General features: G+C 39.2%; 1 protein-coding gene across 1 annotated transcript in view; it reads left to right on the plus strand.

Annotated features, from left to right (window-relative positions):
* npdc1b (neural proliferation, differentiation and control, 1b) overlaps positions 1–16,622 on the plus strand; it is a 28,469-nt gene continuing 11,847 nt past the window's right edge. Inside the window, exons 1-2 of the mRNA XM_068703867.1 lie at positions 1–394; positions 10,980–11,138. Coding sequence (XP_068559968.1) covers positions 325–394; positions 10,980–11,138 — 229 coding nt within the window. The 5' untranslated portion in view covers positions 1–324. The remainder of the gene's footprint in view (positions 395–10,979; positions 11,139–16,622) is intronic.

The following is a 16,622-nucleotide window of genomic DNA, read 5'->3' on the forward strand; positions in this document are numbered from 1 at the left end:
CACCGACGTGCCTCTGCCACAGCCCAGCAGCACAAGTCACCATCATCAGTCAGTCAACGGGGCGCATCCATGTAGCAGATCGGCGGAGGAGAACACGCAGCCTGCTGCATACACACGTGAGGGTGCGGATGGTCGCTGCTGCTGCATCGCCTCCTCAATCTGTTTGCTTTTCAAAAGTCGTCGGTCTATTCCTGAGTCCTCTCCTCCCTCAACACCAGGGGATGGGGGAATGATCAGCAGGGACTCCCCTCCTCCTCCTCCTCCTCCTACTCCTCCCTTGCTAGGTCTCTGGGTCCTCCGTCAGTTGTCGGAGCTCCACCGAGGATGTGGGCCCCGCTGCTCGACCAGGCTGCGGTGTTTGCAGCCCTGTTGGCGCTCAGCACCTGCTTGACAGGTAAGGAGCCGCTGCTTCCTGCTGCCGTTCATTCAGACGCTGCAATGACGTCATTAGTCTACCACGAAACACTGACCGCAACATATGCGGGCCGTGGGTCCTTCGTGGTAGAGTGGAATTTGCGACATGTAGCTACAGGCCTCTGTGTTCCAATGCGCGGTGATGTTTGAAGAGTAACGTAACGTAGTCTACGGTCATTTTAGGATGGGCTAGTTTTAGGTCACGTGTAGCTTGTCATCTGACCACCAACTCCTCATCCTTTCTGACGTGCATCTTCGTCACACATTGTTTGAGGGAACAATGACGTCAGGTCAGGTCACTATCGCACACTTAGCTCCTCAGAGACTGAAGCTGTGTTCTGTTCTGTTTCATCAATTTGAGAATTTAAGCGATGCTTTCTAAATGTTTTCTTAATTATTCGTGGACATGTAAAGTTTTAATCAATATGACTTTTAAAAGATGGATAAATACTTTCCTGATCCCTTGGTCAAATTCACGAGCTACCCAGAAGTATATAAAGTAAAAGAGCTGCAACAATAATGTATATATTAATACATCAATATAGCTAAATAATATGATCAACACTATTATGAAGTGCGTTTAGTTTTTGTGCTTGAAATTAAATACATTTAATTATGATGCTAATATTTGTACGTTTACTTGAGAACGATTTTGAATGCAGGACTTGTACTTGGATTTTTACACTGTGGTATTACTACTGTAGTATTACTACTGTGGTATTACTACTTTCACTTAAATAAAAGAAGGGAGTACTTTGTCCTCTGCTAAAGGTCTACATGTGGTAACGTTCAGTGTCTCTGTGATCCTCTGTCAGGAGCTTATTATTATTATTATTAGTGACCTGAGGTCCTTCATCTGTTGTATGGCTCTATTCTGTATATTTCTATATTCTCTGATGGATTTTAAGTGTGTCTACATAAAAACATGTAATATGACCCGATTGTATTAATGGGATATACTTTGGTTTTACAGTAGGCTATATTTCAGTTGATTATTGTACTCAGCATTGTATGCCTGATTGTATTTTTTGTATCTGTTTGTATGATATTTGGTAGAAAGTTCCATTTTTGCCATGTCCGTAAATAATGTGTCTAAATGTGTTACAGCAGTGGTGGGCCGTCAGGGCCTTCAGGGCCTTCTCTGCTGGCCTAAACAGAATCACAAATTTGTAGCTATTTTATAATTTAATAATTTTTCATAAATACACAACATGTATTATAATTATTTTTCCCATTACCTTATTTTCTCATTGCACAGCTACTGTCTTCCTCAGTTGTTCTGCTTCCAGCGCAGCTTGTTTTAAGTAGAGCTTTTATCCAATCAGATTTCACCTCTATGTCTCTAGGTAAGAAGAGAGGCCCGAGGCCTGCTAGGAAGCCTTTGCAGATTAAAGTATATGGAGACGATATTGTTGATTGTCATAGTGTTCAACCAATCAGATCTTTAGTTTGACATGTTGGGCGTATTCTTTGACGTGCCAGAGCCTTCTAGCTGGCCTACGAGTACGTCGGCATTAACGTGCAGCTCAGCATTAAGGTCAGCGCTGCAGTAAGGTGCCGCGTGCGCTGTGATTGGTCAGTGGGCGAGCAGGTGACTATTGTGAAACGAAACTTAAGGTAGCCACCAGAGCTTAGTTGGAGTAGAAGAGTTCAAATTGAAAGATATGGAAGAAGTTATGACATTTTTAGGGTTTTGCTTGGTGTAGATTCTTTTTTTTTTTTACCTAGCTTTGTTTTTTTTAACAATCAATGGCTGAAGGGGGATTAGTGAGTTACTGACTTTATTAATAAAGAAAGGAGGATGGACTTTGTCTTTAAGTGAAGGCAGCTTTGGTAACTGAACTGCTTTTGTTTTTTTACATCTGCAGTAGCGTTACTACTGTGTTATTGTCTATCGTGTCGTTTTTTATGAATAATATAAATGGCTCGTGCTCTAGCGCTGCAGTCTTGCTGGGTTGATTTGTCATGCTTTTTTGTCATGTACACACTGCACAGCCTCAGCTGTTTTTTGTTATTGTTCCGAGTTCAGAGGTCACACAGCTTGTTGTCTCCACTGGAGCGCAGTCCACCGAAAACATTATAATTCCCACAATTTAAGCTTCTGCATTTTCCAAACGCACTAGTATTATTCAAATCTATGGTTCGGTTCTTAAGCCTCATACCGAACGGTTTAATACGAATACGTGTATTGTTACACCCTTAGAAACAAATAATGACCGTAGCTGTGGCGTCATAACGACTAGTAGGACAGCACTGAAGGCCCAGGTATAAAACACACAGCCCGCCACTGTGTTACAGTATTTAGAACTGGAAATCTGGAAATCAATCAAGTTGTCAATCAACAGAAGGCTATTGAATTTGCACATTGTACATCCACTGCAAATAACTGAGATTAATTGAAATTGAAGTTGAAAATTAGTTTGGTTTTTTTCAGCTGTGTGAAGGGCAGAAAGTGTTGCATATCTGTTCTAATACTCACTGAATTTGTGCTGATAAGGAGAGATTCCTTTTTAGGTCCAGTGTTATGGTACTCTCCAGCTTTAAACGGGTGCCTGAAGGATTAATCGATTCATTGATTAGTAAACTCATTCTCTGGTTCCAGATTCTCAAATGTTTTGTATCGTTGTAAAACTGATTATCTTTGGCTTTTGTTACTGGTGGTTGGAAAAACAAGACATTTTGAAGACTACTTACTACTAACGATGGGTGAATCAAACAAATAATTTACGGATTAATCTGAGAATGCAACTAACAATTATTATTTATCACCAGTCAGCCGTTTATTTTGTTGATTTAGCAATAATTGATTTGTCCATAAAATGTCCAGAAATAGAAAAAACAGCCCACAATAACTTCCAAGAGCCCGAGGTGAAGTCTTCAAGTTGCTAGTTTTGTTTGTAATTTATTGCTGAATGACTAATACATTTATGTTTCTGCTCTAGATGAATCTATGTAAAAGTAATAATAAGTTGTATAGCCTGGTTCATATAACTAAAGAATACATTATAAAACATAGAGTTGCATTGAATTTACATTCAGCCCCTTCGCCAGCCTTTCCTTTCACAATTTTGTCAATGCCTTGAAATGTGAAGTGAATATTGTTTACCTGATGAAAGAAGGAGCGCCGCATTGCTCCACAGTAGCTTGTAGTCCTAAGTATAAACTAAATATATTCTATATAGTCCTATACTATAAGTATGAACTAAATATATTATATATAGTCCTATACTATAAGTATAAACTAAAGGGCCTTTCCAGGAATTTTGTGACACACGGGGCTTAGCCCGGACTTCTGTAGGGGCTGAATTATTATTTTTTGATAAACCAGCTCTATTTGGATGCTTTGGCACCTTATTTATATTCACAGTATATATCTTTATCATTGAAACATTGTTGTGTGTACCTACACAACTGTTGTTTACTTTCCAGATTAATTATGAATTGTGATTTATATTAGTATTGTATTGAGTAGAATACTTCACAGCTGCTATCACATTTATTGACTAGAGTTGAAAAACAATTAATTAATGTATTTTTGTTAACAGTGGTAGAATGTAACTAAACATATTTACTCAATTTCTGTATCTCTCTCTCTCTCTCTCTCTCTCTCTCTCTCTCTCTCTCTATCTCTCTCTCTCTCTCTCTCTCTCTCTCTCTGAGTTATCTCTCCACTGTGACTTTAACAAAGTGTATTTGCACACAGAGTTTTCACCGATAGTAAAATGAGTTGTTCACCATTTTATTTTGGAGCAACGGCGTAAAATGTTATGCAACCTAGGGTTTGTAGATTAGATCAAAAGGCACCTACAAACATAAAGAAGATAAATGTAGCCTACTTCATATAATAAATCATAAGATCACATCTTAGCCTAGACTTTCTTCTTTACAAAAAGATTGTTTTGCTTTTTTCCAATTAGACCTGCTTAACTGGCCATTTCTCCTCTCCTCCTGCTGCTGAGAGTCACTCAGCACACACACACACACACACACACACACACACACACACACACACACACACACACACACACACACACACACTTGTTTGAGAGACCTGCATTTACTGTTACGAACACTATCGCACATCATATTACTTTTTTGTTTTGTTTTGGCTTGCTTTGAAAATAATTTTCAGGGCTACACTCTTTCTTTGGCAAAATGACCTGGTGATGCAAAATCACAGAGTATGTAAATAAACAATACAGAATGTTTGGTGAGATTTTTTCAATTTAAATCTTATTCTAAAGTGATGTTGCCTCTGTGTCAGCGCAGTCATGACCACTCATAGATCGTTCCACCCAGTGATGCGTCTGGGTGGGAGACACAACAGAAATCCCATGAGGCTATGAGGTGTGAAATGGATGATTCAGTGCCGGAGAAATCTATGGAACAAGATGTTTTCAGGGTGTGTCAGTGGGTATGCTGTGGTGTCAAAGCCTCAGTTATCCTAGCAGAGGTGTTGGCTGTGGTCTGGTCGTCCTCAGAAACACATTCCTGCTGTCAGAGCTGGAGATCTCTGTCACTGACCTGGGTGTCCATGTATTGTGACACAGGTTATTTTAAGATTCACACATACCCCTATTTAATTCAGCATGAAAACAGCAGTGCTGTAAATTCATGACATTGTGATACAAACAACCACAATATATTATAAACTATTAATATTACAAATAGGGATGTTGGGACAGCTTGCATATCTTTAAACTTTAACTCTTACTACTACAAAGTTCTGCTAGCTAGTTTCACAACAGTCACGCTAGCCCACTGACCAATCAAGCTCCACATTAATGCTGACATTCTTGTAGACCAGTTAGAAGCTCTGACATGTCAAAGAATACGCCCAACATGTCAAATTAAAGATCTGATTGGTTGAAGACTATGACAATCAACAATATCGTCCACATTTACTGAAACGGCAAAGGGATTCACTTGTAATTCTGAAGGCCTCGGGCAGATTTCTTTTACTTAGAGACAACATAGGAGTGAAATCTGATTGGATAAAAGCTCTACTTAAAACAAGCGCAACTAAGGAAGACAGTAGCTATGCAATGAGATAATAAGCTAATGGGAAAAATATTTAGAATACATGTAGTGTATTTATGAAAAATAATGAAATTATAAAATAGCTATAACTTTGAGATTTTGTCGGCCCACCACTGCCTTTACGGCACTCGTTCAGTCGTCCAGGAAACACACCGACCAATTACATACGTTATATAATAACAAGAATGAGCTAGTAGCCTGCTTTGACTGCATTGACTGGGAGGTCACTTTGGATGCAACATGCACAGTGACAAGAGATTACATCAACTTCTGTGTACAGTCTATTATACAAACAAATAAATGAGCTTTTAAAAACAATTGAACTTTGGAGCTGCAAAGAAGAGACAAAGAAACTGAGAGGCAAACTCAGGAAGGCAAAGGATGCACACAAGAGACACCTAGAGGAGGAACCCCCAAAACAAATGGGAGATGGGGTAAAACATGACTGATGCACATAAAAACACCATAAGTCATTTGTGACCCAGGATGAGTTGGCTTCTGCAAACAAACTTCACACCTTTTTCACCAGGTGTGAACACAATGGGAGTTCTGAAAGATCCAGGGAGGGGCTAGAGGGGCTATAGCTACATCCACACTACTAGGTTTCCGTTTTTAAAACGCATATATTTTGCTTCGTTTACGTCTATGCATCCACTCTACTCCAGAGTTTTAAAACCCCAAAAAATGGAAGCGTTTAAAAACGTTGGCGTATCAGTCTGAAAAACTCTGGGGTTGCGTCGTAGTGTGGATGGGTAGAAACGGGGACCTTTGAAAACAACAACGTAGACACCCACATTCACTACTTGATTGGGTCTAAGCAGTCACGTCGTGTCCTTTCCTGATTCATGCCGCCAGAAAAAGAAAAAACATCAGCCTTGATTACGATCCATTACCAGAGGTTAATTCAACATAGATACAGTTCACAGGCGTTGCTGATCTTGTTGTCTATACTAGCAGCTGTTGTTAAATTCTGCCGTTCATAATTCTAGTAATGCCGACATGCAGAGGAAGCAAGCTCTTATCGGAGCGATTAGCGAGCCGTGTGTCCAGCGGCATTATTAGCCCTATGAAGCGGATGTTTGAAGTCATGGTATGCGGCTTTGAGGAGGGTGATTGACACAAAATGAACTTTCCTTTTCTTATCAATGGGTTTTTTTGTTCTACACAACTATTGAGAAATTCACAAAGAATCTGTAAACGAATAAAAGCATAAATGCTCTCCAGTACGACAGGGACTTCAGCCACCCCACAGAGCTACTACTGCTAGAGTGTGACAACAGAAACCGAGGGAACAAGTGAGAAATGTGTGTTAACCAAATTTAGTATCATAAAAAAAAACTTGAGAGAGCAATATAACAAGACCTGCAGCAACTTGTCCGTTTGAGTATATGCGTAGAAGAAGATTATAAAGTAAAATATAATCTTATGTATCAAGCACAATCTTTTATTATTAAAGAGTAGAATAATACTTGTATTTTCTGGAACTAAGCAACCAATCTACTTCCTGTTTACACCAGCACACGCATGCCCAGTGTATGTAATGTGATATTCGTTTTCAGGTGTGTTAGTATGGAGGGAAATCATTTCTAAAACGGTGCTGGAACGCCCGTGTGAACGTAAATAGTTTTTGTTTTAATACTCCATTTTACAATGAAAACGTGTTAATGTGGATGAAGCCTATTCTGAAGACATACAGTGAGGAGCTAGCCCTGGTGTGACAGCCCATTTTCCAGCATTCACGAGACACACACACTGCCCCCACCAGGAGGCAACCTCCGGTTCTGAAGAGTGAAGCCAATGTCTTAAAGTGTGTCTTAAACTTGCATTGTCTCTACTGGCCTCACAGGTGACTCCTCTGGTTGCAAATACAAGTCTGATTATATTGAAGCAAGGAGGTGATCATGTTGTGTTGTGTCTTCTGATGGTTGCTGGAGGGTGACCTGGCAGGTATTTATTTGTGTGTTTTATGTTTTTATGTTATTCTGTTTATTTTTTGGAGCATGTAATGTTAGACAATTTTTTTGGTGTGAACCAACAATACAGTTAAACATATCTTTTCATATGTGCTTCAGTTACCACCAACTTTATTTAATTATGTATTTATTTTTTTACCTTTATTGAATCAGTTAATTGAGAACCATTTGTCATTTATAATGACGACCTGGCCAAAAAGGCAGCAACAGGAAGCAAGTCGTTACAAACGAATAAAACATAGAAACATCTTAATCAATCGCATACAAAATTTACAACATCATAATATGTACAATATATAATAAAGGGGGAGCTAGATGTGTGCAAGATGGTGTCATCGGCATACAAATGGATGTGAGAGCCACCTGCAGCGTGAGCAACGTTTATGTAGATCTTGAATACGGTTGGGCCTAGAATGGACCCCTGAGGAACACCCTTGGACAGGTACAGTGGGTCAGATAGGTAACCCTCAGCTCTCACAGGTTGTACACGCCCAGAGAAATAGCTGTTAGACCATGCCAGACCACCTTCTGAAAAACTTATGTCCTTGAGCCTGTCGAGCAGAATGATCTGGTCCACTGAATCAAAGGCCTTTGCCAAGTCAACAAACGCAGCCACACGGTATTCTTTCCTATCGATGGCACATATGATATGTATGCAGAAACACACTAATGACCAGTTCTAAAGCCAGACTGCATGGAGGTGAGAATACTGTGGAACTCCAGATGGTGGGTGAGCTGTTTGTTGACCAGTTTCTCAAAAACTTTGGACAGGCAAGACCAGATGGAAATTGGTCTATAACAGTTTAGGTCTAATATATTGCCCCCCTTGAAGAGAGGGATTTCCAATTTCCATTCATAGGGGAATAAACTCTCTGAAGATGGTAATAATTTCACTGTAACTATGTGTGGCTATTAGCGCTGAACTTTACGAATTGCGTATGTTTTTGCAACGAGGTTCATATGCATAGAAAGTGGCCAATTTTGCAGCAAATGTATGCACATTACTTCAGTTAAACATGTGCAAAATAGCAGAGGAGCACCGGTACGCTATTTGTTGGGCAGCTAGCTTGGGTAGTTAGGGGTGCATTTCACCCACTGCTGGAGCAACCTGAAAGTTGTGTGCTAATGATAGCAAGTGAATTCAAGTAGTTCCCACTTTCTGTGTGGAAGGTAGTTAGCCTAGTCTGATAGTTTTTTGTTTTTTTTACAAAGTCTGATTATAAATCTGTCAGTAACTGTGCGTGACACCTGTCATATTACACTTTTGATGGAGAGTCTTAAAGGACATGTCATTCAGTGGAGATGACGTGAAAGAGAAGAATTAAGAGAGGATTAACTTTCCTGTCCTTTGGTCAAACAAAACGCAAAGGTTGCTAGGAAACTGACTTTAGAAGAAAATGTATTTGACACTGAAAATGTCATTGGTGCTCACAGACTCAGTGAACATCAACGCTGCTGACTGAAATACAAAATGCCTAATCTTTTTCAAAACAGCCTTGATAAAGCTAATCTGGAGTCCGTTTTTTTATGTGGACGTATTCAAAGTAGTGCAGAGAGAGAGTTAAGAATTCACAGGAAAGCTTTTACAATGACTGTTAACTGTAGTTCTCTGCCGTAGGGGACATTTGATGTATGTTTTGTGTCATTATCCTGAGGACCCGGGACCTTAAAGTGATATTAAGGTACTGGGCTCTGTGTTAGCTCCAAAATGCCCTGAAATTCTTCTGATTTAATTGTGCCCAGAACAGATTCAAGGCAGCAATCATTTTGAATGATAATGTTGTTCTACAGTTTTGTTGTATTGTTATTTGACCATGCATAAAACACATTCTCCAGAAGGTTTGGTGCCTTTAATGCTGGTTGTAATCCAGAAGGATTAGAAAACAACAAATATCCAAAATCCCAAATTAAAAACGGAATAACTACCCAAACAACGAATGGTGCAATATTCAGGTTTAACCCTAAATTGATATCTTTTAATTTCAACACTGTTCATGGCGAATAATTAATTATTTTAAGGGAACCAATATTTTTGATAATGTCCGTACATTTTGTCTTTGGTTCAGGAACCAAATGCAGCTCCTTCATCTGAGACACACAGGGCCACATACTGTCCCAGTGCATTCTGCTCTCCATCGTCCAGTTGTATAGCTTTGCATAGATTACCCACCGCTGCTGTTGTAGTCACCAAGAGCAGGCCACTGTGTGTATGAATGAGGTGTACAGTTTGATAGCTGCTTCAGTTGTTACAATAAGCATAGTGCAGCTAGGGTCATTACAGAAATGCATGCACTCTAAGTAATCAGGAGTAAAATGTACTGAACATATCATTCAATTATACAAAAATATTTGTCCAATCCAAAAAGTGTTTGTATGTGAGTGCTGGGGATCTTTATACTTGGCAAACGAGAAGTTCTTGTGGTAGCATATTAAGCTGCATGGAAGAGTTGCAGTTTTCCATAATTCCATAGAAATTTGCACTTTACCTGTTTTTTGTGTTTGGAGTTACAGTTATCATTGACAGTCTGAGAGGAAACCATAAGGAATAGCTGTCCTTGCATTAGTCAGCCCTGCCTTTCTCTACATGAAACAACAGCCTGAAAGAAACCTTCCATCCTTGACTTGCATCTGTGCGGTGACTCACCTCCTGATGATGTCACACCTCTTTCGTTGCCATGGCAGTCGTCATGGCAACTAGGGTCTAGGTTCCTATAGAAGAGACATGAACAAATTTGACAATGAAGCTAAACGGGTAAATATTGATAGCTGGGTCTAATTCTTTCCCCGTCCACAGTCCAGCTTTATTCTGGTCTGCATATTGGTGTTGAGCTAAAATGTCTTCTGGTGAAGACAACGCTGTCCCACCAAAACAACAAGTCCAATACTCCCTGTGGGAAAACATGAGAGTATTGTAATGTCTTCACCTTTTGTGCTTTAATTAAACATATACATCAAAGTATTGAAGTGATGTAATGAGGGTAAGAACAATATGATATACTGTGTTTACTTCTAAATGAAGGTGATTGTATACCTTTGAGAGCGTTACTTCGATATTTAATGGTAATAATAATAATAAAATGTGTGTATGTACTGTATATATATATGTATATAGACACAAATTTGATTATTATTATTACCATTACATATTGAAGTAACAAAATCTATATATGTAATTAAAATGTAAGTATGTATGTATATGTGTGTATATATATATATAGGCATATACCATATAGCCATTATGATTTTTTGTAAGTCGCCACGATAGTACAACTATTCAATTAAATGTGTGACATCATCCTGCGTAGAGAGTGGTATTAATCTTCTTAAATAACGATTTAGGAAAATGAATTAAAGCATTTCCCAAAATTACAAATCTAGTCCTTTTTAAAAAGCCAATAAAATAAAACTACTAAAGGTAATTCTATTCTTTAAAATCAAATAATAAAAAGTTGAATTAAGATTTTGGACAGTTGGATTGAAAAGAGAAGATAAAAGTAGCTGTGTTTCAGAACGTTATGAAAAGTAATTGTGGATCCTGGCTTTTTTCCACAGGATCCCACTTGTGTCCTCGGAGTTTAGACTGTGCCCGGGCAGGACGAGTCTTCTGCCAGCCCGGCAGCTCACACTGCGGCCCCTGTCTGCGCCCTCTGGTGGAAAACTCCCATGGCCGCTGTGTGGTCAAGAAGAAACATGCTCCTCACACCTTTAAGGGTAGGTGGTAGCACAAAATCCTTGCATTGTTCATTATAGCCAAAATAACAAAACAACATAGTGCATACATGTTTTATATGATATGTGAACATCCCCTTTATAAAATGTTATGCCAATGTGTCTGTTTTTCAATGTCCTTAGACCCTCCCTGCCTGGTACCCACCTCTGTCTTTCTAACATGCCCAAAGGTTTATAACACAGACTCCCTGTTAAAAGTAATTTCACAGGATGAACAGTACTCCACCGCTGTGAGTAAACTTTCAGAATCAGATTCAGCTTTGTTGAAGTATTTTTACACATTCAAGGAATTTGACTTTGGATTCCGGTGGCTCTCAATGTCTCAAATCATTGCAGGTCCCCTTAAATTAAAATCACATATGAGTGTATCATTTTAGCCACAGCACCATGTAAATCAAAATAATACATATTGATGTGACTATAAAACACAAATGGAACAACAACCATATGAACAGTGCTTATATTCCAAATATGGGTGTGATTGCAGTGTAGCAGCCAGGTAGACTAATGGATCAGTGTTCCTGTCCCTCTCAGTGCTTCTTCTACAAATGAGTCATGCATTTTACCAGAGGGAGACTTCAGAGGCTCCCAGTGGGCACAATTCCAGCTCCTCGCTTCCATTTACCTCAGTCAACAGTGGTCTGAAGCTAATGCTCCTTGTGAATCTCTGCTTTTGGGTCCTACTCTACCAGTTCTGTTGAGAAGTGATAATGAGTGCCAGTAAATGTGGGACTTATCAGGGGGTAAAAGTGCTTTGTTTTTAGCAACATGAGTGAATGGATGAAGAAAATAGTATTAGTTTGATGAACTGAGATTAGGCTGTAAACATCACATCCTGTTGGTATCAGATGATATGTCAAACCTCAATACTTTTGTACAGACTAAAATGTGCCTGTAGCACAGACCATCGACAACTCAGATAAATCTAATGTCTGGTCATATTAATAATCTTACTTCACTTATTATTTGAGCACATAGTACCTCATTTAAATCAGAATTGTCCTTATTTTAGTTGACCGTTGTGTTAGTAAGTGTGGTTTTGTCATCAGTTCTGAAATGCTATTTATACTATTATTCTAATACAAAGACTAACCAGCTATTCTATTCACCCATAGACATTTTCTCTTTGCTCCTTTAAAGGGTTTTTGCTCTGGTCTTAAAGGAACAGTATGTAACATTTAAGGGGATTAATTGACAGAAATGGAATATAATATTCATAACTATTGCATAATGATAAATGAACTGTACTTGTATAGCGCTTTTCTAGTCTTCTGACCACTCAAAGCTCTTTAACACTACATTCATCATTCACCCATTCACACCCATTCATACACTGACGACAGGAGCTACCATGCAAGGAGCACCTACCCATCAGGACTAACTAACATTCACAGGATGGACTTGCATCCTTCATAGTTTTGTGTGTATTCATGTATCTGCACTCTGCAGTTAGTGTATTTATAGCCCTTATAGGTGTTGAGCTTCATGCAACATTTTATTTCACTTGTCAAATGTTGCAGTGTTATGTGAATATGAGGTGTTTACACAAAACAAATAATAACCATAGCTGTGGCGTCATAATGAGGATATTAGGAGGTGGTTCAACTGTAGGACAGCACTGAAGGTACACGGCCTGCCACTGCCTGAAACTAAGATTGTTGTTTTCCTTAGCATAGAAAAAGCCATTTATATCTACATCCCTATGCAGCGGGAGTTCTCCATGTTGGACCTTCATGTTTCTACAGCAGCCGAGAAAGGACAAACCAACACTGGCTCTAGAGAGTGTTTTTACGTTATATGAGGGTCGGGATGGGTACCAAAACACAATAATAAACGGGCCCCAGTCCTAAATTATTAAAGACCAGAGTATTGATAAACCTGACTTTACTGATGTTTTTATACGTTTTTTAATGTTTTAGTGTAATTTATTATTGCTCTGTAGCATCTCCTCTGCTCTCTGTTTCAAGCTCAGCTCCTCCAACTACACACACACACACACACACACACACACACACAGAGAAACACACACACACACACGGAACAAAGTCAGCATACAAAACAGAGAGGCTGCGGTGGAGACAGTGAAGTGAAGTAGGTGAAGCGATTGATTACTATGACAAACAACTACACTCGTTACATTTGCGAGTAAAAAGACAATACTTTATCAATACATCTGTTTCATAAGCATGAATATGTAAACAAATAGAAACCTAATTCAATCTGCTCTGTCTGCAATTTCTTATCCACCGCTGCTGTTTGCAAAAGAACAGCATCCCAGCTCATCTAATCTAGCTCTGTCTGTCTGGTCTGTAGTTTAACTGTTTGGATGCTTTCCAGTGTAACGTGCATGCAGTTATCAGCTACAGTGCGTTCCAAAAGTATTCTGACCTCGTCACTTTGTTTTACAATGTTGCAGCTAAAATGTTTTAAATTCATTTTTCCCCTCATCAATCAACATTCAGTACCCCTTTAGGACACAGAGAAAACAGGATTTTAGAAATGTTTGCCAAGTCATTAAAAATAATAAACCCCCAATTTAATTTACTTCTATTTCTCTTGATCATCTTTTTGATGTTTGATTGAAGACATGTTGGACATGATTGGAAAAGCACACGTTTGTCTATATTAAGGTTTCATAGCTGACTATCCATAACAGAGCAAAAACTAAGTCTTGAGGTGGAAAGAAGTGCCTGCAGAGCTCAGAGACTATGTTGAGGTACAGATCAGGGAAAGGCTACTCCCCGACGTGGTTTTGGTTGTATTTGTCTGGTCCTTAATTGATTGTACTGTTTATTCTACTGGCTGAATAGAAAATGTGTTTTCTGTATTACCCAGAGTAACAGAAGCTGTTTCTGGAAAGGGATGTTGCTGTTCACCTCCACTGTTTAGAGATGGAGGGAGAAATGATACAGATTGAGACAGATTTGTCGAAACCTACTGAATAAAACCAAAACTATTTGCATTGCTATAACACTAGTGGTAAGAGAGAATGTATGTTTTTTGTAATTGGGGTGAACTGACCATTTCAATTTCACTGGCCATATAACAAAATGACCTATGAAAAAAGCCATGCATATGGCATGCATAACAAGTTCAAACATGAGGTTGTATTCAGTCAGATTTCGCACATAGAATGTGTTCTGGCTTTCTTTCTCCTCTCATCTTCCATTCTCTCCCTGTTGCTCTAGTGATGCTTTTTGTTCATGATTTTAATGTAGACCTGAGGTTAATTCAGAAAAACAGGGCTAATATTTATTTTCTCATATGACTGTATTCTGCTTCCATACATGCACACTCTTTGATCTTGTTTTTTTTTAAGAGACTGTTGGAAAAATTCTTGCAAGAAGGAGCAGAGTTGTATCACATACAGTTGCTGCTCAGCGATCTGTCTTTTATACACAGTGATAAACAAGCTTCATAACAAAGTATGGTGAGGGTTTGAACCAGTCTGTACCAGTCCTCCTTTATCTTCCTTTTAAACAAACTTCAGTGTTCTCTGTCTTCAAAGACATCTTGTGGACTGCAAGGTTACGGCTATAATGAGATGGCTGCACAGTCTGTTTCTCAGTTACCAAACGTCGTAGAAAAAAGTACAAGCATCATGACATATACAGAGACATACACATACGGCACTTTCAGCTCTCACGCCCATGTGACTTCCTAATTAATAGTCATCAGGGTTGTAAACTTGCAGTGTGATTTTTCTCTGCAGTACAACACAGTGGACAACATGAGGACTGGTTCATTAAACAATCAATGTTGCAAAAGACGTGTTATCTTTTTTTTAATACACCGAATACCCTCCGCAGTATTCCCAAATTGACAAACGACTCCAATTCCCAGCATTCAGCAGCAGTAGTGCCATAGAGCTAATATCAGTTCATCTGTGTGACTCAGATCATTCTTTAGGAAGAAGGAGGATTTTGAATGCCAGTCTGACTCATTTGAACCATTGAAAGCAGCAGTCAGTGATTCTAATCCAATATACTTTTTGTCAAATTCAGAGAATATCTCCTCACGGACTGCTATCTGTTCTGTTTGTGGTTTCTGGTGTGTTCACACACTTCCTTGGCTCTGTAAATGGGAAGCAACACAGGGCATTGTGCTCTTGCACAGGACAGGGATGTACAAAGAGAAAGGCAGTGGGAGCTAGAGGAACAGTACATTTCAAACATCAACAATCTTTTTGTAGAATAGCTGACCACCTTTTAGACTACAGTTTTGAAGTTGCCTTTGGTTGGCCGCAGAGCTGACTGCAGTTAGTCGTAAGACACAAAAATGAGACCTGACTTGAGTTACTAAAGATTTAGTTTCATAAAACTTATTTTCGTAATATTTTGACTTATTAATTAACTTATTAACTATTAACGGTGGCCCTAAAGCTCCATGGTAGTCGACCGACTTGAATTAGGCCTTTATCTTTATCTTATTCTTTCTCTTATTTTATGGCTGTATTAGAGCAGCTTTTGCCGTGTTTATTCCAGTCCTCCCCAGGACTCCTCCTGCAGCAGCAGTAGCTCTCCCTGCACTATCACTACCTCTGAGCTAAAGGCAGAGGGTCGTCTTCCTTTCAGAAGATGCGGTTCAATCCCCAGCTCCTCCATGTCAATGTGTCTAAATATCCTGGTCTTACTCTAGAGTTTTGACAGTAAGAAGTTGGATTGTTGTGCCATTTTAGTGATCTGCATTCATAGACCTGAAAGACCTGTATCTTGCAGTTTGCTTATCCGTCCATCCATTATCTTTAGTCGCTGTCCCTATTCACGGTTGCGTGGGGGATGGAGCTGATCCCAGCTGACATTAGGCGAAGGCAAGGTTCACCTTGGACAGGGCGCCAGACTATCGGAGGGCAGGCATCCTTATGAAGACAACAAAACAAGAAAAAACAGCTGTGGCTTGCATGCTGGTCAGTTGTTCTGTTGGGTGATATCATGTATTTGTTTCAAGGAGACTTGTGGCTCCATGCTAACATAGCTATTAAACAACCAGCTTTTTTGACAGAATTCAGATGGAAAAAGATTGTAATGAGTGCTTGTCTTTTAATGGCCATAACTGGTCTTTAATATGGTCAAGATGGTTAAAAAGCTAACTCATGCTCCTGAATCTGTTTAGCTGTGCTCGCTTGATAAGGTCATCATGGTAAAAAATGTTTTCAGTAGGGGGAAGCTGATGGTCTGACCTTAGAGGGGTACTTCGCCAATTATACATTTGATGTACAGTTTACTCGTAACTGAGTTTGGTTTAGTTTCATTCTGTCATAAACAAACCTACAAAAATATAAACATCGCAACCAACAAATAAAATGAAAGAAAGGGGAAGCATTATACTGCCTATGTAAACAGTTGTATACTGTCTTCTCTGGCTCTGAAAGAATAACTCTAATGATCATTAGTCATTTCTGCTTAGACTGGGGTTGTGTAGTTTGAAAAACATGGATATTTATTAGGCATGGACATTCTAACAAAA

This window comes from Cebidichthys violaceus, unplaced genomic scaffold (genome assembly GCF_023349555.1).
Source record: "Cebidichthys violaceus isolate CVI_PGR_0920_01 unplaced genomic scaffold, fCebVio1.0.p SCAF_9, whole genome shotgun sequence".
NCBI classification, from domain to species: domain Eukaryota; kingdom Metazoa; phylum Chordata; class Actinopteri; order Perciformes; family Stichaeidae; genus Cebidichthys; species Cebidichthys violaceus.